Source organism: Microcebus murinus, chromosome 8 (genome assembly GCF_040939455.1).
Source record: "Microcebus murinus isolate Inina chromosome 8, M.murinus_Inina_mat1.0, whole genome shotgun sequence".
Taxonomy (NCBI): domain Eukaryota; kingdom Metazoa; phylum Chordata; class Mammalia; order Primates; family Cheirogaleidae; genus Microcebus; species Microcebus murinus.
The window spans coordinates 74818981-74845662 of NC_134111.1; the positions used below are offsets into that span (position 1 = coordinate 74818981).

At 35.4% G+C, this 26682-nt stretch overlaps 1 protein-coding gene and 1 non-coding gene across 4 annotated transcripts in view; both read right to left on the reverse strand.

Annotated features, from left to right (window-relative positions):
* CATSPERT (catsper channel auxiliary subunit tau) overlaps window positions 1–26682 on the reverse strand; it is a 185603-nt gene that overhangs the window by 18582 nt on the left and 140339 nt on the right. For all 3 annotated transcript variants that reach the window (XM_076005813.1, XM_012738994.3, XM_012738993.3), the window contains exons 14-15: window positions 23677–23731; window positions 16153–16211 (exon numbers count right to left, since the gene is read on the reverse strand). In XM_076005813.1, coding sequence (XP_075861928.1) covers window positions 16153–16211; window positions 23677–23731 — 114 coding nt within the window. The remainder of the gene's footprint in view (window positions 1–16152; window positions 16212–23676; window positions 23732–26682) is intronic.
* Window positions 18604–18739, reverse strand: LOC142872802 (U4 spliceosomal RNA). The gene has a single exon (XR_012920888.1). It is a non-coding gene; the product is annotated as a U4 spliceosomal RNA (small nuclear RNA).

Consider the following 26682-nt stretch of genomic DNA (forward strand, 5'->3'; position numbering starts at 1 on the left):
ATGGAAAGTAATACGGAGATAGCTCAAAGAACTAAAAATAGAACTACCATTTGATCCAGCAACCCCACTACTGGGTATTTACCCAAAGGAAAAAAAGACATTCTATAAAAAAGACATCTGCACTCATATGTTTATAGAAGCACAATTCACAATTGCAAAGATGTGGAAACAACCCAAGTGCCCATCAATACATGAATGGATTAATAAAATGTAGTATATGTATACCATGGAGTACTACTCAGCCACAAAAAACAATGATGAACTAGCACCTCTTGTATTATCCTACATGGAACTGGAGCCCATTCTATTATACTAAGTGAAGTATCACAAGAATGGAAAAACAAGCACCATACGTCCTCACCATCAAATTGGTACTAATTGATTAACACTTATGTGCACATATGGTAGTAACATTCATTGGGTGTTGGGCAGATGGGAAGGGGAAGAAGGAGATGGGTATATTCACACCTAATGGATACAGTGTGCACTGTCTGGGGGTTGGGCATGCTTGCAGTTCTGACTCAGGCAGGGCAAAGGCAATATATGTAACTTAAACTTTTGTACCCCTGTAATATTCTAAAATATAAAAAAAGAATACATAAGGACAAAGAAGATATATAAACAGCCAATAAGCACATGAAAAAAATGCTCAGCATTATTAATCATTTGGGAAATGCAAATAAAAACCATAATATGATACAATTGCTTAAACCAAACTGATAAACAAGTGTTGGTGAGGATGTGGAATATTGCTGATGAGAATGTATCCATTTTGGAAAATAGTTTGGCAGTTCCCCCAAAGGGTAAGCATAGAGTCATTGTAAGACCTACAAATTCCACTCCTGATATTTACCTAGGAGAAAGGGAAACATATATCTACACAAACAGTTATATGTGAATGTTCATAGCAACATTACCTGCAATATCCAGCTTAATGCCCAGAAGCAGCACACAATGGCAGCCACCTCTTTCTGCATTAGGGCTTATCTCCCAGAGCCCAGGGAAGCTGCCTGTGGTGTTTACTCTTCATCAATGTACTCATTTAAATGTGATCTCCAGGACTTGCTTTTGATCACTCAGGTTGGGATGAAGACTTCATTGGGCTTCTCTATGATGAGTCTAGCAGATAAACCCAACACCTACATAGACATTCTCCTACTGTCCATGCCTTGAAAATGTTATCCTTTCAGAAACCTAAGAGAGTGTGTGAGTCCATGAAAAATAGCCACACACAAATTGCAAGCTGTGGCTACAGATTTGATGGAGGAGGGGGAAAAGAGAGGAGCTGCGTAAATAGGAAGCATTTTCAAATGTAGATTGAGATAGAACAGGATGATTCATGACTTTTTTAGCAATATGGATGGAATTGAAGGCTATTATCGTAAGTGAAACAACTCAGAAACAGAAAGTCAAATAAAGCATATTCTCACTTGTAAGTGGGAGCTAAATAATGTGTACACATGGACATAGAGTGTGGAATGATAGACATTGGAGACTCAGAAGGTGGAGGGAAGGGAAGGGGTGGATGATGAGAAATTAATAGGTACAATATACATTATTTGGGTGACAGATACACTAAAAGCTCTGACTTCACCACTATACAGTATATCCATGTAACAAAATTGTACTTGTACCCCTTAAATTTATACAAATTAAAAAAAAAGAGAAATGGATGAGGAAAGAAGAATTTCTCCCCTACAAGGTAGGAGCTCCTGGATGGCACCCCCACTACCCTATCAGACTGGAAGTTCCCCCCTTTGTCTGACAGTTACAAAGGGACTGCTGGTGGGACTGCAAACTAGTGCAACCTTTGTTGAAAAGAATTTGGAGATACCTCAAAGAGCTAAAAATAGAAATACCATTCGATCCTGCAATAGCACTATTAGGCATCTACTCAAAAGAGCATAAGACATTCTATTATAAAGGCATCTGCACCCAAATGTTTATGGCAGCACAATTCACTATAGCAAGGATGTAGAAACAACCCAAGTGCCCATCAATTCATGAGTGGATTATTAAAATTTGGTATATGTTCACAATGGAATATTACTCAATTCTAAGAAATGACAGGGAGCTAGCACCGCTTATACTATCCTGGATTAAGCTTAAGTCCATTATCCACAGTGAGGTGACGCAAGATCAGAAAAATGGGATCCACATGTACTCACCATCAAATTGGTACTGACTGGTTAATACTATGGTGCTCAAATGGTGGTAGTGTTCACCAGGGATTTGGGTTGGGGGGTAGACCAACATCTTAGGGATGTAGTGAGCATTGTGGAGGGGAAGGGCATACCTCTAAACCTTGCTAGGGAGAGGCAAAGATATAAAATGTAACCAAAATGTTATAAAAAAAAACCCCACATTTATCGGGTGTCGGGCAGGTGGGAGGGGAGGAGGGGATGGGTATATACATACGCAATGAGTGCGATGTGCACCACCTGGGGGATGGACACGCTTGAAGCTCTGACTTGAGGGGGGAGGGGAGACAAGGGCAATATACATAACCTTACATTTGTACCCCCATAATACGCTGAAATAAAAAAAAAAGGAAAACAAAAAAAGAATTGCTATATTATAGTAAATGATACATCAATCAAATTAAAGCTTACAATAAATATTTAGGGCATTTAGTATGCTAAAAAAAAAAAACCCCAAAACATTATCTGTAATATTCCAAAATTGGAAAAACCCAAATGTTTTGTCCACATATAAATAAATAAATAAAATGTGGTATATTCATAATTGGAATACTAGTCAGCAATAAAAAAGTTACCTATTGGTACATGTGACAATGTGAATAAATCTCAAAAACATGGCAAAAGAAAAAAAGAAAATATAGGACATTTCCTTGATGTCCTAGGAATTTTCCTTGATGAAAATTTTGTAAAGATATCAAACCACACCAAATTAATTTATAATTCAATGAAATTCTGATTAAAATCTTAGTTATAGAACTTGCCAAGATGATTCTAATACTTTATCAGTGAGAATCAATCTATAAGAATTACCAAGAAAATGATGAAAAAGTAGATATGTATGTTCCCTACCAATATTAAATAAATTTAAAGCTATAGTAATTAAAATTGTATAGTAATCTAGTAGAAACAGGCAAAATTATATTAATTGAATAGAATACTGAAACAGCTAAATAAGCATATAATGATTAGCATATTAAAATAGCATACGATAAACGTTGAATTTCAAAGCAGTGGGAAAAGATGATCTATGCAGTCAAGACTCTTATTCATAAACTATAGGAACTAACGTAAGTTTAAAAAGAAATGTATCTGGGCTGACATAAATGGATTTATTATCTTGCTCCAAAGAATAAAAGGCTTTTATATAAACTGGGATGACTATAGGATAGTAAAACGTAGCAGAAGAGTGCCAATGGCAGGAAATTTCAAATTTGTATAGGTGTATGAAACTGTACTTCAGTTTGTTTAAAGTACTAAATATAGTTAATTATTTAAATTAATATTAGTAGGCCGGGCGCGGTGGCTCACGCCTGTAATCCTAGCACTCTGGGAGGCCGAGGCGGGCGGATTGCTCAAGGTCAGGAGTTCAAAACCAGCCTGAGCGAGACCCCGTCTCTACCATAAAAATAGAAAGAAATTAATTGGCCAACTAATATATATAATATAAAATCAGCCGGGCATGGTGGCTCGTGCTTGTAGTCCCAGCTACTCGGGAGGCTGAGGCAGGAGGATTGCTTGAGCCCAGGAGTCTGAGGTTGCTGTGAGCGAGGCTGACGCCACGGCACTCACTCTAGCCTGGGCAAGAAAGCGAGACTCTGTCTCAAAAAAAAAAAAAAAAAAAAAAATTAATATTAGTTGATCTAAAAATAATATAAATGAAAGATGTCAAAGTTTGAACTTTAAGTAATTACAGATAGTCGAGTCTGCATATCCTATAATTGAGTTTTTCTCATTTTTTAATTGTAGAAAAAAGCATATAACGTTAATTTTACAATCTACTACTTTTAAACTGTACAGTTAAGTAGCATTAAGTATATTTACATTGTTGTGCAACACGTCTCCAGAACTTTTTCCTCTTGTAAAACTGAACTTCTATACCCATTAAACACTAATCTCCCTGCCCACCCCAACTCTCCCAGGCCTTTGTTAACCACCTTTCTACTTTATGTTTCCATGATTTGATTACTTTAGATGCTTCATTTGAGTGGAATTATACAGTATTTGGTCTTTTGCGAGTGGCTCATTTTGTTTGGCATAATGTCCTCAAAGTCATCCATGTTGTAGCACATGACAGGATTTCTTTCTTTTTTAAGGCTGCATAATATTCCACCATATGTAAATACCACAGTTTCTTTACCCACTCATCTAAGGACATTTGGGTTGTTTCCACCTCTTAGCTATTATGAATAATGCTGCAATGAATGTAAGTGTGCAAAATCTCTTTGAGATCTTGATTTATATTCTTGATATATACCAGTAGCATTACTGGATCATATGGTAATTCTATTTTTAATTTCTTGAGGAACCTCCATACTGTTTTCCACAATGGCTACATTATTTTACATTCCCACCAACAATGCATAAGGGTTTCAATTTCTCCACATTTTTGCCAACACTTGTTATTTTCTGTTGTTTGATAGTGGCCATTATAATGGGAGTGAGGTGCTAACTCATTGTGGTTTTTATTAGCATTTCAGTTATGATTCGTGATGTTAAGCATCTTTTCATATGCTTGTTGGCCATTTGTATATCTTCTTTGGAGAACTGTCCATTTTTAATTGGGTTATTTGTTTTTTGTTGCTGTTGTTGAGTTGTAGGAGTTCCTTATATATTCTGAATATTAACCTCTTATCAGATGTATGATGTTCAAATATTCTCTCCCATTTCAAGGACTGCCTTTCCATTCTGTTGATTGTTTTCTTGATGTACAGAAGTTTTTAAGTTTGATATAGTCCCATTTGTCTCTTTTTACATTTGGTTTTAAATGCTCTGAAACTTAGACCTCTCAAGCTACTCCTGGAAAAAGGCTTTACCAATTTTCTCATGAAAAGAGGTAAGATATCTATACCAAAACTATAATATATTCTATTTGTCATTTAATTGGAAATTCCAAATGGTGTTATTTCATACAGTAAATTCTGTCATTTAAAAAAATATTCATTTTTTATTTTCACACTTAGAAATTTTACTAATTATCTTATTTAATTTTTTTAAAAGTATTCCTTATTCAATTTTTTATGAATCTATTCGTCATTCATTCACTTATTAATTATTTTACAAAAATATAGAGCAACTACTATAAACCAGGCTCCTAAGATTTGGCCACAGTTGCTCTCTTCTCCCTTCATTCCTTACTACAATAATGGGGTAACATTTAAGTATAATCAACCCTAATATGTAATATATGTTTAACTTCAAAGATATGCATGCATTTTATGATGTTAGCTTTAAAAATAATATACTTAATTTTAAAAAAAGAAGTGTATTGGCTCATTTAACTCAGAGCTTTAAGGGATAGGCATGGCTAGTTCCAGGAACTGAATGTGATCAGGACACTATCTCTCCATGTTGGTCTTTATTGGCATTCTTTCTTCATTTGGTAGGAAAACAACTATTGCTAGTCTTGATATAAAAGAATAAAGACTTCCTTTCTTAATATTCTTATATTAAAGTATATGGTCGTCCTTATAGCCACAGAGGCAGAGTGTCAAGATTGCCATCCCACTAGGGACTGAAGTTGGGACAGGGATGTTTTCCTCAGGGAGGGGTGCTGACAGGTGAAATATATTTACTATTAGTACATGGAAAATTTAATAAATAGCATTGAGACAATTGTCTATTTCAGCAAAGATATTGGTGAATTCTTAAGTCCTACCCAAAATAAAGTATAACTCAACAGAAAAGCATTTACTAGAAAAGAATGTACTAAAAACATCTAGGAGAATACTGACATAATCTTGGGGAGGAGGACCTTCTAAACAAGATATAAACCAACAACCACAAAAGAAAAAGTGCCAAATGTAATCACATTAACATTTAAAATATCTATGACCCCAAAGAAGTTAAAATACATAAATAAAAAACAGTACAGATAATGAAGTATCATTATCCAAAATATATAAAGCATTCTCACATATAAATAAGCAAACATACAACCCAATTTATAAATATGGGCAGTGATTATAAACACATACCAGAAATACAAATGTATAATAAACACATGAAAATTGCTCACTCAATAATTAGGAAAATGCAAATTAAAATATCAGTGGATTATTATTTTTATGCATCAAATTAACAAAAACTAAAATGTGCGTATGGGATAATGGGTATTTTCCTACATTTTGGGTGCAAATGCAAATTAGTACATCTAGTTTAAAGGACAATCTGGTAGTATCTATCAAAATTAAATATGCACAGAGGAATAAAGATAATACTTACCATTTAGCAAGTGCCTATTATGTTCCAAGCCCTTTAAAATTCTTTGAAATAGGTGATAGTATACTCATTTTGCAGGTGAGAAAACTGAAACTCAGCTGTAAATTGCCCAATGTTATATGCCCATTGAAGTAGAGGAATCTGGATTTGAACCTAGATATTTCTGCCTGTAAAATCCAAGCTTTTTTTTTTACTATAGTATCCTAGTTCTCTTACCACCACCAAACACTGCTTTTCATTGAGGGGTAAAATTAAATTCCCCATCCCTCCCCACCTTTCTTATATCCTGACTTTTGGGGAAATGATTTAGGGTCTAATCAATGTCAGAGTTTTAACAGAAGCTGATTAAGCTATATCTTGAAAATCTTAATTTATGAAGGGGCTCTAAGAATGTGAAGAAACTATTGAAAGACTGTCACCTGAATCAGCTATGAGTTGAAAGAGAAGTTATCAGTCCTTTCCAATTCAGATTAGTACTCCAGAAGTTTGCCTCAAAATGTTGCATTTCTTTAACACACTATCTACCTTGGCTCATAAAAAAATTCTTCTTTTAACTTCAAGCAACTCTAGAGTTTATTTTCCAATAGAATTCTGAAGATTTTGTGACTTGTTTGTGAAGCAATTAGCTTAGACTATTTGGAATTTGTTCTAGAACTCTGAGATGTCTTCAATTTACAAGCCTGTTGCCTTAGGCGATAGAGTCTTTGAACATTCTAAGTTTGTTGTTTGTATATACTGGAATCTATGTTTTATGGGTTACTGAATGAATTTATCTTGTTCATTTTAATTTCATTGTATATGTTGTATCTGACTACCATCCTTAAGGAAAACATTTAAGGTAAGTTTTCTTTTTCCTTAAAAAATTATACTCTTTTAAAAATTAAACTTTTTATTTTGAAATGACTATAGATTCACATACAGTTGTAAAAAATAACAAAGAGTCCAAGTACCCTCCTCCTTCTCTTTCTTCTTTCTTCTACTTCTTTCTTCTTCTTTTTTTAAGAGATAGGGTCTTGTTCCGTTGCCCAGGCTTAAGTGCAGTGGCATGATCATAGCTCACTGCAACCTTTAACTCCTGGGCTCAAGCCATCCTCCTGTCTCAGCCTCCCAAAGTGCTGGGACTACAGGTGTGAGCCACCATGGCTGGCCCCCATGTTACTGTCTTTATTCAGTTTCCCTCAATAGTAACATCTTGCAAAAGTGTGGTACAATTTCACAACTACAGTATTGACATTATGCAGTTAAGATGCAGAACATTTTTCCACAAAGATTCCTAACATCCTTTTATAGTCACACTCATTTTCTTCCTGTCCCAATCCCCTACTTAATCAACTAATCTGTTCTCCATTTTTATAATTTCACCATCTCAAAAATGTTATATAAATGGAATCAGACAGTATATAACATTTTGGGATTGTCCTTTTTTCACTGGCATAATTGTCTAAAAATTCATTCAGGTTATTGTATGTATCAATAATCTGTTCCTTTTCATTGTTGAGTATTATTCCATGGTATTGATGTACCATAGTTTGTTTAACTATTCACCAACTGAAGGACATCTGGGTTGTTTCCAGTTTGGAACTATTATGAATATGGCTGCTATGAATATGTGCTTACAGGGTTTTTTTTGTGAATATATAAGTCTTAATTTTTCTGGGATAAATGCTCAAGAGTGCAATTGCTGGGTCATATGGCAGCTTTATGTTTAATATTTTAACAAACTGGCAAACTGTTTTCAGGAGTAGCTATAAAATTTAAGCTTCCACCAGCAATTTCTCCACATATCACCAATATTTAGTTTTCTTGTGTTTTTAATTTTAGGTATGAGACTTAGGTCAAGGTTCATTTTTTTGTCCATGGATGTCCAATTGCTCCAGCACTAGTTGTTGAAAAGACTGTATTGCCTACATTTAATTGCTTTTGCATCATTGTCAAAAATCAGTTGGGTATATTTTTGTGGGACTATTTCTGGGATATCTGTTCTGTTTCATTTAGCTATTTGTCTCTCCTCCAATACCATATTTTCTTGATTCTGATTGCCTAATATCAAGTAACATGATTCCTCCCACTTTATTCTTTCTTTAAGACTATTTTAGCTATTCTAGGGTCTGTACCTTTCTACATACATTTTAGAATGATCTTGTCTATGTCCACAAAAAGCTGTAATATAGATAGAAATGGCATTAAATCTACAGATCAATTTGAGGAGAATTGACATCTTTATTATGTTGAATCTTCCAATCCAAGAACATGGTATGTCTCTTCATTTATTTAGGTCTTTGATTTCTTTCGTTAGCATTTTATAATTTTCATCATACAGATTCTGTACATGTTTTGTTAGATTTATAAGTATTTAATTTCCTTTGAGTTATGTTAAATATTATTGTGCTTTAAATTTTTATTTCCACATGTTCCTTGTTAGTATTTAGAAATGCTATTGATTTTTGCATGTTGAATTTGTATCCTTCAGTCTTGCTGAATCCTCTTATTATTTCTAGTGTTTTGTTTTGTATTGTTTAGTTTTGGTAGACTCCTTGATGTTTTCTGCGTAGATAATCATATCATCTGAAAACAGACTGTTTTATTTCTTATGTTCCAATCTGTATGACTTTTATTTCCTTTCTATATTGAAAAAGGGTGGGAAGAGCACAAATCCTTGCCTTGTTCCTGATCTTAGAGGGAAAACATTCAGTTTTTTACCATTAAGTATAAATGTAAGCTATAGGGTTTTGTAGATGCTCTTTATCAAGTTGAGAAAGTTAACTTTTATTACTAGTCTGTTGACAGTTTTGATATTGTGATTGAGTGCTGAATTTTGTGAAAAACTTTGTGTCAATTTATGTTGTCATATGATTTCATATCTTTAGTCTATTGATACAGGTTACATAGATTGATTTTCAAATATTGAACCAGCCTTGCATATCCAGAATAAATCTCATTTGGCCATAGTGTATAATTCTTTTATATATTGCTATATTTTGTTGAGGATTTTTGCATTTAAATTCATCAGAGATCATTGATTTGTAGTTATCTTTTTTGTACTGTTTTCATCTGGTTTTGATAACACAGCAATACTAGCTTCATGAAATGAGTTGGGAAGTGAATAGATTGTATAAAATTGGTGATAATTCTTTTTTATGTGTTTGGTAACATTTTCCTATGAAACCATCTAGGCATGGAGATTTATTTTCCAGGAGCTTTTAAATTACCAATTCAATTTCTTTAATGGCCATAGGACTATTCAGGTTGTCTACTTCATCCTGGTTGAGTTCGGTAATTTGTGGTTTTCTAGGGAATGATCTGTTTCCTTTAAATTGTCATATTTATGAGCATAGTTATTAATATTAATAGCATTCACTTATTATCTTTTCAATAACTGTGAGATCTGTAGTGATATTTTATTCCTGATACTGGTAATTTATATCTTCTCTTTTTTATCTTTGGTAGTCTCACTAGAGGTTTATCAATTTTACTGATAATATTGAAAAATCAGATTTTTTGTTTTATTGATTTCATCCACAGGGTGTCCCAAAAGTTGCCATACATGGGTAAAATGGGAAATTGTAGCTAAATGTTCCTTTATTTACAAAATATTCATTTCAAAATTTTATAAAATTTTTTCTTTGTACCGAGACTTGTGACATCCTGATTTAATATTTTTTCATTTTCAGTTTTATTGATTTCTGCTCTTATCTTTATTATTTCCTTCCTTCTGCTTGCTTTGAGTTTATTTGTTCTTCTTTTTCTAGGTACTTGAGGTAGATGCTTAGATTACCGATTTGAGAATATTTTTTCCAATGTATGCTTTTAGTGCTGTACATTTCTTTAAACATTGTTTTAGCTATGACCTACACATTTTGATACGTATTTTCTTTTTTATTGAGTTGTATGTTTTTTATTCCATTTGAGACTTTCTCTTTGACCCAAGAATTATTTAGAATTATGTACTTTTAATTTCCAAGTGTTTGGAGATTTTCTGTTATCATTCCATTATTTACTTCAATTTTGATTCCATGTTATATAGAGAAGACAAACATGGTCTCTGTATGTTTCTCCCCACACCCCATCACTTATGTTGTTTATATCTTCACAGCAGGTTTGAGACCCATGATCTCAAAAGTCTGTCAGTACCAGACTAAAATTTGTACACACTGAATTGTTTTAAATATAATCCAGATAAGCATATTTTTAGCTACTTAGAGCCTATCTGCTTTGCATACCCCACAAAACTGTGCCCAGCCTCTGCTGGCCATCGATAAGATAAAACCTAGGGATATAAAGACCCCAAGTTCCTGCTTCCCATTGGAGCTGCCTGACCTAGAAACTGCCTGCCAAGTTGCTGAATGAAACCATGTAGACATGTAATCCCCCTTCCTGTCACTCCATCCCTTAGGAAATTCCTTGCTACTTTCTCTTTTGAGTGATGCTCCCTTACCCCCAAGCTATAACCTCTGGATAGTCTCATGCTACAAGGGACTGCCCCTGCATGCAGACCTGTCAAAGAACCACCCAAATAAAGCTTATGTGTGCCTCTTCATGGTCATATCTTTTTTCTTGATCAGTCCCCAAATCCTTTGAACTCCCTATATTCCATTATGGTCAAAAAACATACTTCATATGGTTTTAATTATTCTAAATTTGCTGAACTTTGTTTTATGGCCCATGATGTGGTCTATTTTGGTGAATGTTCTATGGATACTTGAAAACAATGTATATTCTGCTATATTGTTGGATGGAGTGTCAGATCTTGTTTGTTGATTGTGTTGTTCAGATCTTACATTCTTGTTGATTTTCTGCCTAGCAGTTCTATAAATTGCTGAGAGTGGGGTATTGGTCTCCTCAACTATAACTGTGTATTTTATTTTCTCTTTCAGTTCTACTGAATTTTGTCTCATGTATTTTATTTTCAGACACTGTTGCTTTAGGATTGTTACGTCTTCCTTAAAGTTTGATACTTATTATATAGCATACCTCTTTGTCTTTAATAATTTTCTTTGCACTGAAGTCTAGTTTATCTAATATGAATACAGCCATTCCTGCTTTTCATAACTAACATTTGCATGACATATCTTTCCCCATTCTTTCACTTTTAATCTACCTATATCATTGTATTTGAAGTTAGTTTCTCATATGCAGCATATTATTGAATCTGGTTTTTTTTGTTTTGAATCACGTGTTTTATTCACACTGCCAAGTCTGTCTCTTAAATGACATTTCTATACCATTTAAATTTAAGGTATTAATAATTACTGACATGTTGGGGCTTAAGTCTGCCATTTTCTTATTTTCTGATTATTTCCTCTACTTCTCATTCCTCTGTTTCTGTTTTCTTACCTTTCTATGGGTTATCTGAACTTTTTTAGGATTTCATCTTGATTTATTTACAGTGTTTTTGAGTACATCACTTTGTATAGTTTTCTTAGTGGTTGCTCTAGGTATTATAATATATTTACATAACTTATTACAGTCTAGGGTATAGATGTTATATCACTTCAAGTGAACTGTAGAAATCTTGCTTCTATTTTAGGCCCATTCACCATCCCTACTTTTAAAATATAAACTTCTTAAGTATTCCCTCAAACTTTATTATGCATCACATCAGGTGGTGTTATAACATTTGCTTCAACCATCACATATTATTTAAAAACTCATGAGTTTTTATATGAGTATAATAATGAATATAATAATCTATTATAGTTGTACATTATGATGTTACTTTCTTTTTGAAATTCCAAGCCTCCTCCTATTATAATTTTCTTTGTGTTTCTTTAAGAGCTGTTTCTCTTTTAGCTATTCTTTAAGAGTATGTTTGATACCAACAAATTATCTTAGGTTTCCTTTGAGAATATCTTTATTTCTCTTTTATTCATGAAGGATAGTTTTGCAGGGTATAGAATTCACAGTTAAACAGTGTTTTAACTGTGGGAAAACACAGTTAAACAGTGTTTTCCCCCAGCACTTGAAAAATATTGTGTCACATCCTATGGCCTCCATGATTTTAGATAAGAAAATCACTGTCATTCAAATTGGTATTTCCCCATAGGTAATGCATTGTTTCTGACTACTTTTAAGATTTTTCCAGTTTATAGTTTTTAGAATTTTAATAATGGTGTGTGTCTTTGTATAGATTTCTTTGAGTTTATCCTATTTGGGATTTTCTTAGCTTCCCAAATCTATATGTTTGTCTTCCACCAAATTTGGGACATTTTTGGCTAGTATTTTAAAAATGTACTTGCGTGCACACTTTCTCTCTCACTCTCTTTCTCTCTCTCTCTCTCTCTCCCTCCTCTCTCTCTCTCTCATACATACACACACACACACACACACACCCTCCTTTCTTCTTTCCCTTTCCCTCTATCCTTTCTTCTCTTTCTGAGACTCTGATGATATGAACATTAACTCTTTTGTTATTGTTCCACAGGTCTCTGAAACTCTGTTTATTTTCTTTTTAGTCTCCTTTATCTCTGTTGCTCAAATTAGGTAAATTCTATTGATCTTTCCTCAAATTCACTGCTTATATCCTCTGTCATCTCTACTTTATCATTAAGCTGAGTCAGTGATATTTTTATTTTGGTTATTGTCTTTTTCAGTTCTATAATTTCCATTTGATCTTTTTAAATAACTTCTATTTCTCTGATGAGAATTTTAATTTTTCATTTATTTCTAGAGAATTTATAATTGCTTGATGAAACATTTTTTGGAAGCTGCTTAAAATTCTTGTCAGGTAATTTTTAACATTGGATTCATCTTGGTTTTGGCATTTATTATCTTTTCTCATTCATGTTATGATTTTCCTTGCTATAAATAATTTTTAATTGTATACTAGACATTTAGGATATTATGAGACTCTGGATTAAGTCTTTTATGAGCAGATAGTCACCCTGTTGATGTGTGACATGGGAGCCAGCCTGTGGGTATGCATGTCCAATTTCCTGCTTGGCCCCCCTGACATAACCTCAGCAAAAGTGGGGCACTGACTTATACTGTCTGGTTGCAGGCAGGTAGGGTGGAAGTCAAGCTTTTTCCTTGGCCTTGCTGATACTCTTCCAGCAAAAGTGGGGCAGAAACTCATACCACCTCTTGTTTCCAAATGTGAGTATAAGATCATCTGTCCCCTGTGCCTCCTGGCACCAGAGAGTAGAGGAGAAAAACAGAGTGCCATGTAGTCTGCCTCCCATCACCTAGTTTTGTCTCATTGATACAAGGGAGGGGTGAAGGCCCAGCTACGCACTGGGTCTTGCTGACATGGAGGGGAGTCTAAAGTCTAGTCGTGACGAGGGCCACTTGCATGGCCTCAGTAAGTTTTATTGCAACCAGGTGGAGAAAGGGATTCAGCTTGCCACTGGACCCAACTGACACTGCCTTGGTGGGGGAACCAGAGCATTGGTTGCTTTCACCCTGCAAGCAATGAAAGATCAACTGCCAGCTTAGTCTGACAACATTATTTAGGCAGGGGATTGGAGCACTGCCTTAATCCTCTGGATGGAAATGAAGTTTGGCTGCCTGCTTGGTCCCATGGACACCTATTGGGAAATTAGAGCAGACTACCTTCTTTCCAGGGTTGAGGGGGTGGCAATGAGATGAATCAATTTTCTGCTTGGATCCACTGATACCATGTGGGGGGAGAGGAGGAATGTGATTTTTCCATCGTTGTTTGACTACAGTAGGATAGATATTGCCAAAAAGATGTTTTGCTGTTGCCCACTCTTTTCCAGATCATTTAGCTAGGAGCAGCAGGCTTTCCTTAGAGATTTTTTATGTATCCTCTTAGGCAGTTTCTGATTGGAAGCTTCTATAACATTCTGTTCAGAACATACGGGACGCAATAAGGAAACTTAGGGAACTTACCATCATGTCCTTCCTCAAGTCCTGAGATTGCCAGGCATCTCACTTTCTTCTTTCCATCTTTCAGAGACTTCTTGTGCTTGGTTGTTGTGTTATGTCTACATTTTAGTTGTAAGGAGGAGGACCTGGGAGGAATGGGGCTATTCCATCTTGGCAAAACTGAAGTTTATTCATTTTAATATAAAACTTCTGCATGTGTGTAGGTTCCTTTATTGCTTGATGCTCTTAAGTAATAACTTTATACATTAAACAGTAGCAGTATCAGATGAAGATTTGTGAAGATAAGTTAGGATGTCCTTATCTCATCTGGATTTCTACTATATTGGCATATATGAAGACTGTCCTTTCTCTTTCATTAGCCATTGTACCTCTCCCTAATGCCATGATAAATCTCTCTTTTTCATTTATCTCCCATAACTTTTCTCTTTTTTTTCTGCCTGTATCTTAAAGTGATGAACTTATGTATAGAAATTATATGAATATTGTGTGTGTGTGTTTGAGTATGTTTTGGGACTAATATTAGTAGCAAAGGTAGTTTTTCTGAAATAGAGAGACCTCTATTTTTTTTTTTTTTTTTTTTGAGACAGAGTCTCACTCTGTTGCCCAGGCTAGAGTGTCATGGCATCAGCCTAGCTCACAGCAACTTCAAATTCCTGGGCTGAAGCAATCCTCCTGCCTCAGCCTCCCGAGTAGCTGGGACTACAGGCATACACCACCATGCCTGGCTAATTTTTTCTATATATTTTTAGTTGGCCAATTTTCTTTCTATTTTTAGTAGAGACGGGGGTCTCGATCTTGCTCAGGCTGGTTTTGAACTCCTGACCTTGAGAGATCCTCCTGCCTCGGCCTCCCAGAGTGCTAGGATTACAGGCGTGAGCTACTGTGCCCGGCCTAGAGAGGCCTCTTAACAAAAAAATATACCCACCATTTGTAGTTTTTTACCTGAGTTGAATAACCTACACTCCACCTAGGCCTCAACTGTCCCCAGTCTAGGCCCCTGGGGACTTGTGGCATGCAGTTTACCACATCCACAGGTGGCCTCTAGCCTTGGCTACCAGTGATCTTAGAAGGAGTGGAAAGTGTAGCATACTTGGGAGTAGGAAAATATTTTCAGAGTATACTTGCAAACACTTGCCTAACACTACTGACACCTTTATGGGAAAGTCACAGAGTAGACAACAAACAGCAGCTATTAGTGGTAACAACAATAAGCCAAAATTTACATTAAAAATTGTAAGAAAAAACACTGACACTTCTTTTAAGGCTTGGAATCTTCTTCCCTGTGTGAGTATGGTTCTTGCCTTCTGAATGCAAAATATGAGGTAGACCAAGTTTTTTTTTTTTCCTCTTCTCATCTTTCATCTCAGTATTTCTTTCTTGCCTTATCCTCATCCCAAGCCACACAATTTCTGTCTCATTTCTGAAATACTTATTGCTATTCATGTGGTATGACATTTCAACAACTGAATCTTGAACAATTACAAATTTTCAGTGTTCAAAGAAAGGAATCCAAGATAGTTAACCTCAGGTATTAATGGGAAATTGGTATGAGGAGAATGGCTTCTTTAAAACTGCTCATATTATAATGGATGGCCATAGTTTGTATTTTTCTGGTGCCATTGTGGTCTATTAAGCAATAGCTATTTGGGAGAAGGCAAAAGCAACAAATTAAATAGTATACCTGCTAAAGCTGATGTTATGTTTATATTGCTTTTTAATAATTTATAAATTTATAATAACTATAAAATTAAAAATAATAAAATTGATTTATAATAAATTTATAATAATAAGGTATATTCTTTCTTGATGAAAGATACTCAGTAATTGTTAATTCAAAACAAAGTAAAATGTTAACAATGGTTTTTAAAGGATATCTCAATCTACTCACTGCTTTTTCTTTTTTATTGGTATTTTTATGTCCATGATGCTTCTTGGGTTTTGATTTATCTGAAAGAGAATTAAAGAAATGATTATGTAAACAAGTTGGCACTGGGTGGCATTTAACAAATGTGTGTCTAATTAGTGATTGTGAGAGCACGGTGGTTCAGAGTAAAGTCTCAGGAGCAGACTGCTTGAATTCAAATAGTTTCTGCAACTAACTAACCATCTAACTTTGGACAAGTCATTTTGCCTCTCTCAGCCTCAATTTCTTCATTTGTCAAAGGATGAAAATAGGGTTTTGTGTGACTTAGTGGGCTAAAGTGTCTAACACTGTGTTAGTAACATAAGAAGCACAGAATAAATGTAAATTTTGTTGCTATCATTACCATTGTTACTACCACCCCTTTCCTCTGACCCCTGACATGTTACACCCTTGGATCTGTCATCTAATAACTCTGACTACTTGAAATACATACATTAAGTGGTTAAAGTTAAATGCCTCCATATTCTATACTTCTATGTACACAGGGAATGTCTCTTAGTCAGATTATAGTAAATGTTTGTATTGAGTACTTCTATTTTCACCCTGGCCCTTAATGTCAGTTCAAAAAATAAAGTAAAAAAATTTTTTTGAAGATCATATCATTGCACTCCTGGTGGTTCTGAACATTTCTGTGGCTGCCAAAGATTATTTACATTATTCAAAGTTGTGCTTCACTGGAAGTATAAAAAACAGCTTTTACTTATCCTTCATTTTTCACCTATCCTCCAGTAGTCATTTGGGTAATCTATGATACATTTGCTATACATACCTAACTATAACGCTGTGTAGACAATCTATGTTCTAGATACCTTTCATGAATGAGTCTGTATTTCCTAAAAAATTCAATTCAAGACCTTAGAGAGGAGTCTTATGTAAGAAACTAAAAGAATTATAAAGTAGGAAGTGGAAAGATCATGATCTTCAGTGAATTGTGGGCCTAGGCTAAAATATATGTGCATAAATATCAGCAGTCAGAAAGTCTCTGTGAAAGTAGCTCCAAAATAACTGGGGTTGGCACACACCTCTAATTTGCTTATAGGTAATGATAATTCAAGGAAACAACAAGAGTGAGCACTACTAAATAAACTCTTTAATGTACTGTATCTCATTTTACATAACATAAATACATTTTACATAACATCTTTATATAATATATATAATTTATTGGATTAATTATATGTCTGATCTGCATGAGTAAATTGAAAAGTATAATGCAAAGTACAGCAAAAAACACTTTAAATATATATTCAGGAATCTTATTTAAATAGTTTTTTAAAGGCTGTGTTCAGATATAATTTTAGAAATATATACTTTTAGGGTAATAGGCAATTCAACAGTCTTGAAACCACCTCTCTCATTTTAAATCCAGAGCAGTTAATGACTTGCCCAAGAGCAAGACAGTGGTGGGCAATGAGAAAACAAGCCCTATTTTCCTCACTAGGCATTTGCTTTTATTCTTAGATACACCATAGATTTAATTTGACATTCCTTATAAAGCCTCTTCAGAGGAAACTGGCTTGTTTCATAGCCTTTTTTTTTTTGAGACAGAGTCTCACCCAGTTGCCCAGGCTAGAGTGAGTGGCATGGCGCCAGCCTAGCTCACGGCAACCTCAAACTCCTGGGCTCAAGCAATCTGCTGCCTCAGCCTCCCAAGTAGCTGGGACTACAGGCATGTGCCACCATGCCTGGCTAACTTTTTTCTATATATATTAGTTGGCCAATTAATTTCTTTGTATTTATAGTAGAGACAGGGTCTTGTTCTTGCTCAGGCTGGTTTCGAACTCCTGACCTTGAGCAATCCGCCCGCCTTCGCCTCCCAGAGTGCTAGGATTATAGGCATGAGCCATCGCACCTGGCCCATAGACTTCTTTTATAGAATTTTCAAATTACTCAGAATTTCCATGCCTTAGTTGTCTCATCTGTAAAACTAGGATAATAGTGTCAACCTTAAAGGGTTATATGAAGATTAAATAATTTAATGTATGTGAAGTATTTACAAAGTTCTGAAGACCAAATAAGGCAAAATAAGTCATCTGCAAAGTAGTATTAACATATTTATTCTCAGTATCTAGTTCCACTCTTTTATTTATAAAATGGGAAAATTGAAGCTTTTATAAGACAAATGATTGCCTAAGGTCACGGAACTAGTTAATGGTAATGCAAAGATGGGTTCTACTTTATACTTTTTCTCTTTTCCAATGAGTAGTTGGAAATAACAGAATAAGAAGCTTGTTCTATCATATTTACTCCAAAAGATGGTCTATGACTAGAAGAATTCAAAGGATATTAGAAGAACAGTTTTATAGGTACTTGTTTTCATCTCTTTTGTGCTGCTATAACAGAATACCTGAGACTGGGTAATTTATAAGGAACAGAACTTTTAAAATTTTTTTCCTCTCTTTTTAAAAAATTCAGTTTCTATAGAAACGGTTAAAAATTGCCTATGTCTACTATCTTGAAAGTCATTACAAGGAAGTATTGGAAAAAGTTTTCAATTAGCAATAATTGTACCGTAGAGTAACCTCATTGTCTATGGTATTGCCACTTTTATTTCTTACAGTTCTGGAGGCTGGGAAGTCCAAGATCAAGCTGCCCACATCTGGCAAGGGCCTTCCTACAGTGTCATCCCATGGTGTGAAGCAAGAGGGTAAGAGAAGTCAAAAGAGAGCAAGGGCTGAACTTGCCCTTTTAAAACAAACCCACTCTTGTGGATAACAAACCCACTCCTGTGCCAATGGTATTAATCCATTCATGGGGGTAAAGCCCTCATGGCCTAATTACCTCTTAAAGGTCTCATCTCCCAACACTGTTGCATTGGGGATTAAATTTCCAACACATACCTTTTAGGGGATACATTCAAACCATAGCATTCTGCCCCAGCCCCCCAAATTCATGTCCTTCTCATATATAAAATACATTCATTTCATCCCAATAGCCCCAAAGTCTTAATGTATTCCAGTACCAACTCAAAAGTTCACAGTCTCATCTAAATCAAGATATGGATGAGATAATTTATCCTTACCAAATTCCCCTCTAGCTGTGAGCCTATGAAATTAAAAAAGTTATCTATTTCCCAAATAAAATGGTGGAACAGGTATAGAAGAGACATTTACATTCCTAAAGAAATAAATAGATAAGAAGATAGGGTAACTGGTCCCAAGTAAGTACAAAACTCAACAAAGTGAAAAACATCAAATGTTAAGGCTCCAGAATAATCTTTCTTGACCCTATGCCCCACCTTTTGGGCATACTGGGGCAGGGGTTGGGCCCCCAAGGCCTCTGGCAGCCCTGCCCACACAGCTTTTTGGGGCTTACCCCACATAGCAGCCCTCACAGGTTAGAGTTTTGTGCATATAGCTTTCCCAGGCTGGCATTGCATGCTGGTATCTTTAAAGTTCTGGGGTCTCTGTGGAAGCTGCAACCCCTCAGTTCTGCTGGGCATTGCCCAGGTTGAGGCTCCCTACTGAATTCCCCCTGCTCCCCATGACAAATCTCTACCTGAACTCCCAGGCTCTCTGGAATATCCTTTGAAATCTAGGTGGAGGTCCCCCTCCACAGCTTGAAAACTCTGTGCACCTGCAGAATTAGCATCTCATGAATGCTGCCAAGGCTTACTACTTGTGTCCTATGGGGTGACAGCATGAACTACAACCAGGTTGGTGTCAGCTATGACTGCTGTAATGGTGGAGCACTGTGCCAGGATGTAGGGAGCAGAGACTTGAGGAGGCACAGGGCAGTGAATGCTGAGATCTCATGGGCACCTCTATGGAAACCTTGCTTTCAAGGTCCTAGCTTGCCTTCATGATCTCTGAAATGCCTTCAGGGTCATTCTCCCATTGTCTTGATGAAGAGCATCTCTCTATTCATACTATTAATAATTTCCTTAGCAAATAGTCTCTTTGCCACACCTTTGGTTTGCTCTCCTAAACACACTTTTTCATTTTTTACATGGCTAAGATGGGAATTTTTTAAATCTTTCATTTCTACTTCCCTTTTAAATATAAATTCCATCTTTAAATCATTTTTCTCCTCTCACATTTTACTTCATACAGTTAAAAGTAGCCATGAAACTTCTCCAATATTTTGCTTAGAAATTTCTTCCACCAGATATCCTAGTTTATCACTCTTAAATTCTGCCTCCCAGAAAGCTCTCAGGCATGGACACAGTTCAGCTAAATTATTTGTCACTTTATAACAGGGATGACCTATATTCCAGTGTCCAATATCTTGTATTTCATTTCTACCTGAAACCTCATCAGAATTGCCTTTATCGTCTGTATTTCTATGAATATTCTCCTTACAACCACTTATGTAATCTCGTAGAAGTTTCAGACTTTCTCTACAGCTCTACTCTTTTTCTGAGCCCTCACCAGAATCACCTTTAACACCCTGATACCGTTTGGATACTTACGCCCTCCAAATCTCACGTTGAAAGTTGATCCTCAGTGTTGGAGGTGTTTGAGTCATGGAGGCGGGGTGTGGCTTGGTGCTATCCTCATAGTAACAAGTGACTTCTCACTCTAGTAGTTTCTGTGAGATCTAATTGTTAAAAAGAGCCTGTCCCCTCTTTCCTCTCACCATGTGATGCCTGTTCCCCTTTGCCTTTCACCAGGGGTGAACGTTCCCTGAATCCCTCACCAGAAGCAAATGCTGGCACCATGCTGCTTATACAGTCTGAAGAACTGTAAGGCAAATAAACCTCTTTTCTTTATAAATTATCTAGCCCCAGGTATTCCTTTATCGTAATGGAAAATGGGCTCAGACATACTCCATTTATGGAAACTTAACCTTTTCCTAGCCTACTCCTCTAAATTCTTCAAGCCTCTATCTATTACCCAGTCCAAAGCCATTTCTACATTTTCAGATATTTGACATAACAACAGTCCCACCTCTCAGTACCAGTTTTCTGTCTTAGTCCATTTTGCGTTGCTACAACAGAATACCTGAGGCTAGATAATTTATAAGGAACAGAAACTTATTTCTTATAGTTATGGAGGCTGGTAAGTCCAAGATCAAGGGCCCAGCATCTTTTGAGGGCCTTCTTGCTGTGTCATCCCATGGGGAAGGCAGAAGGGCAAGAGAGGGTGAGAGAGGCAGAGAGACAGACAGACAAATGGAGATCAAAATCAGTTTATAACCAACCCATTCCTGTGAAAACAAACCCACTCTCTCAATAACAGAACTAATCCATTCACTCTGCTCTCATGGCCTAATCACCCCATTAGGCCTCATTTCCTAACACTGCTGCATTGGGGATTAAGTATCTTAAATTTTTCCAGGCATTTAAAGTAATAATTCTGAAGCTAATATCTTATGTTCCAAAATAGCTTTCTGCATCTCAATATATGTTCTTAAAACTTTTATTATTGTATGAAACAGATGTATGAATACATATAAGGCTAAAGTATTAAATTCTAATCATGTTAAAATCCTTTATTTCTTCACATTGTAATGTTCAAACTAAGCTAAATTTCCCATTTCAGGGCTTTTTCTAAAACTATACCTTTCAATATACAAAAGGCCAGCAAACATGAAAAAATGCTCAACATCATTAATCAATCAGAGAAACGCAAATTAAAACCACAATGAAATACCATCTTACTCTAATTAGAATGGCCATTATTGAAAAAAAAAAAAGATATTGGTACAGATGTAGTGAAAAGGGAACATTTATACACTATTGGTGGGAATGTAAATTAGTACAACCTCTATGGAAGACAGTATGAAGACTTCTCAAAGAACTGAAGGTAGATCTACCATTCGATTCAGTAAGCCCACTACTGGGTATCTACCCAAACGAAAAGAAGTCATTATATCAAAAAGACACCTATATTTGTATGTTTACTGCAGCACAATTCACAATAGCAAAGATATGGAATTAACCTAAGTGCCATCATCCAATGAGTGTGTAAAGAAAATATAGTATATATATTCACCATGAAATACTATTCAGCCATAAAACAGAATGAAATAATGTCTTTTGCGGCAACTTGAATAGAACCAAAGGCCGTTATCCTAAGTGAAGTAACTCAGGAATGGAAAACTAAATACCACATGCTTTTACTTAAAAGTAGGAACTAAGCAATTGGTACACATGGTCTTATAGAGTGAAATAATGGACATTGGAGACTCAGAACTGGGGAGGCTGGGAGGGTGGGGAGGAATGAAAATGTACCCAATGGATACAATGTACACTATTCAGGTGACCGGCACACTAAAAGCCCAGACTTCACCACTATATGTATATTCACATAACAAAACTTCACTTGTACCCCCTAAATCTATTCAAATAAAAAAAATAAAACTATACTTCTCAATCACATCTTCATCTGATTTTTCCCCCCATAAATCCTTAATTAGAGAGCACTCTCTACAACCCAAGGATTCTTGTATGTTATAAAGAAATGTGGACCAGGCGCGGTAGCTCACGCCTGTAATCCTAGTACTCTGGGAGCCTGAGGCAGGCGGGCAGATCGTTTGAGCTCAGGAGTTGAAGACCAGTCTGAGCAAGAGCGAAACTCCATCTCTACCAAAAATAGAAAAAATTAGCCAGGCATGCCTGTAGTCCCAGCCACTCGGGAGGCTGAGGCAGAAGAATCGCTTGAGCCCAGGAGTTTGAGGTTGCTGTGAGCTAGGCTGATGCCATGGCACTCTAGCTAGGGCAACACGGTGAGACTCAGTCTCAAAAAAAAAAAAAAGAAAAAAGAAAAGAAAAAAAGAAAAGAAATGTGACTGCTTGCTCATCTAGTGCAAGTGTTTTAACTATCATACTATTTTCTCTTCATTTTAATTAGATGACTGCAGTATGCTCTGAATGGATATGCAATCACTGCACAGCTACAACTGTTCCAATAGTTAGAATACTAAAATACTTCTGTACTAATTGGTAAAGTTGCTGCCTGAAGATGTCCAAGTATCACCTTACATGCATCACCCTGACTACCTTTATTCCCTTAGGAATCTCCCATTCTCTCAACCTCAACACAGCACAGCACAGCAGCAGGCCTCCAGAACTCTAATGAAGTAGAATTGTGTGATCTGGTTTTTCCAGGATCATGGTGTATTGGTTGTTCAATATTTTGATTATTGCCTTTGGGTGATATGTTGAATGTGTCTCCATAATGATATCACTGAACAGCTGCTTGAATTGGAAAAACCTCTTCACTAGATAGATCTACAGGGTAGACAAAAAGTTTGGAAAAACATATAAATAAATGTAATAAAATGGTTTACTAATATTACAATAATAGATATAAAATAAAAAATTATCTAGGTTTCCAGATTGTAAGGCCACTTGTATTTTGCTTTGCTTGATGTTCCACTAATACTGTAATTCCATAGGCTTTCATGTCAAAAACAAAGAAAAATCATAGTGTAATTTACCTTTTGAAGGAAAGTCTTGATAATAATTATGATATATGGGTTCATGTTCCTAATTTCATTGAATATTTGAAAATTATGATACTTTATATACAAATAATAACTTACCTGCAGTTTGAGGGAAATTTATATGTTCAGTCATTTTGTGAGAAGGAAAATGTACCTGAAAGAAAAACAGGGAACAGAAAGTGAATAGAAAAAATAAATATCAATGTAATTTTTTAACTTAGCATGATTGATGGCTATAAACAACAAAATGAGACTGAATGTTACCATGTTGCTTTATCTTATATAAGGAAAAGAATTTATTTACAATTTAACCAAATTAACTGGGAGACAGTATGATACATGCATGGCTGAAACACTGTATTAGTAGGATGTTAAGGTAGGAATGCCAAGCATTGAAGGAAAACACATATTATTTTGCATAGATTAATCTCTTCTCATTCTCCAAGACCCAGGAAACAAAAATAAAATTTAAAGAATAAATAAAAATAAAATAAAAATAATATTAATATCAGAAAGGAAGGTAGAAGTGACATCACAGAAAATGGTAGAGTAAGATGCTCAAAGAATTGGCCCCTCCACTGAAATAAACAAACTGTCAATGACTGACAGATCAACTGTTTCAGAACTTCAGAATATAATCCTGCTGGGTGTGGTGGCTCACACCTATAATCCAAGTCAATTGGGAGGCTGAGGTGGGAGGATCACTTGAGGCCAGAAATTTGACTCCAGCCTGGGAAACATAGCAAGACCCTGTCTATAACAAAGTTTTTAAAATTAGCTGGGTGTGGTGGCATTCACCTGTGATCTCAGCTACTCAAGGGGGTGAGGCAGAAGGATTGTTTGAGGCCAGGAGTTTGAGGTTGCAGTGACCTAGGATCATGCCACTGTACTCCGGCCTGAGTGACAGAGAGAGATCCCCATCTCTAATATATATATAATCCAAAACTTACAGCAAACACTGAATTGTTTAATGAAAAAAGGGTAGATAAATTTTGTTGTTTCAGGAAATTTCTTTTAGGTCACTCGCTGACCACTTAGATAATGGAACAGATCACAAACCAACCACAAACAAGGAATACATACAGTCTTTGCAAAAAATATCTTGGATAAGTCATTAAATGGGTTATTGCAGCCCTCAGTAATCAACAATAGCAACCTTTGGAGAAGGAGGAGAATTGATTTCTAGAGTTACCACATTATAATATTTAAAAAGCCCAATTTGCATCAAAACATTACAAGACATACTAAGAAACAAAAAATATGGCCCATTCACAAGAAAAATCAGCTGACAGAAACTGCCTCTGAGGAAGCTAAGACTTTTGACTTACTAGACTGAGATTTTAAAATAACTTTCCTAGCTATGCTTGAAAAGCTAAAAGGAAACACAGACAATTACAAAAGGAATCTAGGAAAATAATACATGAACTAAAATGAGACTATCAATAAAGAAATAGAAATTATAAAAAGAAACAAATTCTGCATGAGAAAATGCAATAACTGAAAGATTCACTCAAGGAGTTCAATTGCAGATTAAAGCAGGTAGAAATTAGAATCAATAAATGTGAAAATAGTATATTTGAAATTATTCTGAATAAGGAGCAAAAAGAAAAGAGAATGAAGAAAAGTGAACAAAGCCTAAAAGATCTATGGGACAACAATCAAGAATACCAACATGCACATTATGGGAGTCACAGGAAAAGAGAAAGAAAGGGTCAGAAAGAATATTTGAAGAAATTATGGCCAAACACTTCCCAAATTTGATGGAAGTCACAAATCTAAAATTCCAAGAAGTTTAAATAACTCCAATGAGGCAAAATGCAAAAAGTATCACATCAAGATGTGTTATAACCACATTACCAAAAGATGAAGAGAGAATTGTAACAAGAGAAGTGACTCATCATGTACAAGTGATCATCAAAAAGATTAATAGCCAAATTTTCATGAGACCATTTAAGTAAGAAAGCAGTGGAATAACATATTTAAAGTGCTGAAAGGAAAAAAAAATCTGTCAAACAAGAATTCTAAAACCAGAAAAAACTACCCTTCAATAATGAAGAAGAAATTAAGATATTCCCAGGTTAACAAAAACCTGGGGAGTTTGCTGCTAGTACACCTGCCCTACAAAAAAAGCTAAGGGAATTTTTCAGGCAGAAAGGAAAGGACATTAGACAATAACTTGAACCCATGTTAACAAAGAGCTTTAGAAAATGGGGTGGGTGAGGATGGAGTAAAACTTTAAAGGGTTTTTCCTTTTTTTTTGCAATGATAGTTAAAAGTTATTAACAGCTTGAAATACCCTGTTATAACTATAACTTATGTAAGCCTCATGGTAACCTCAAAGCAAAACCTATAGTTGGTAAACAAAAGATAAAAAATAAGGAATCAAAGCATACACTACAAAAAAATCTTCCAATCCCAAAGAAAGACAGCAATAGAGAAAGACACAAATGAAAAAATCTACAGAACAACCAGAAAACAATTAATAAAATGACAGCAGTAAGTCTTTATCTATCAATAATTGTCTTGAATGTAAATGAATTACATTCTCCAATCAAAAAACATAGAGTGGCTGAATAGTTAAAAATAAAAAACCCAACTATATGCTACCTACAAGAGACTCATTTCATCTTTAACGACATGTATAAATTGAAAGTCAAGGGTTGGAAAAAGATAGTCCATGCAAATGCAACCAAAAGAGAGCCGGAGTAGCTATATTTATACCAGAGAAAATAGACTTTAAGTCAAACTGTAAAAAGAGACAAAGGGGGTCATATAATGATAAAAGGGTCAATTCATCAAGACAATATAACAATTATAAATATATATGTACCCAACATTGGAATACCTAAATATGAAGCATATGTTAATAGAGCTAAGGGAGAGATAGACTGCAATACAATAATAGTAGGGAACTTCAATACTCCACTTTCAAAAATAGAGAGATAATTAGACAGAAAATCAATAAGGAATTATTGAACTTGAATTATACATTAGAACCAAATGAACCTAAAAGACATATATGAAACGTGCCATCTAACTGCTATATTCCCCTGTGCACACAGGACATGCCCCAGGATAGATCATATGTCAAGCCACAAAACAAAT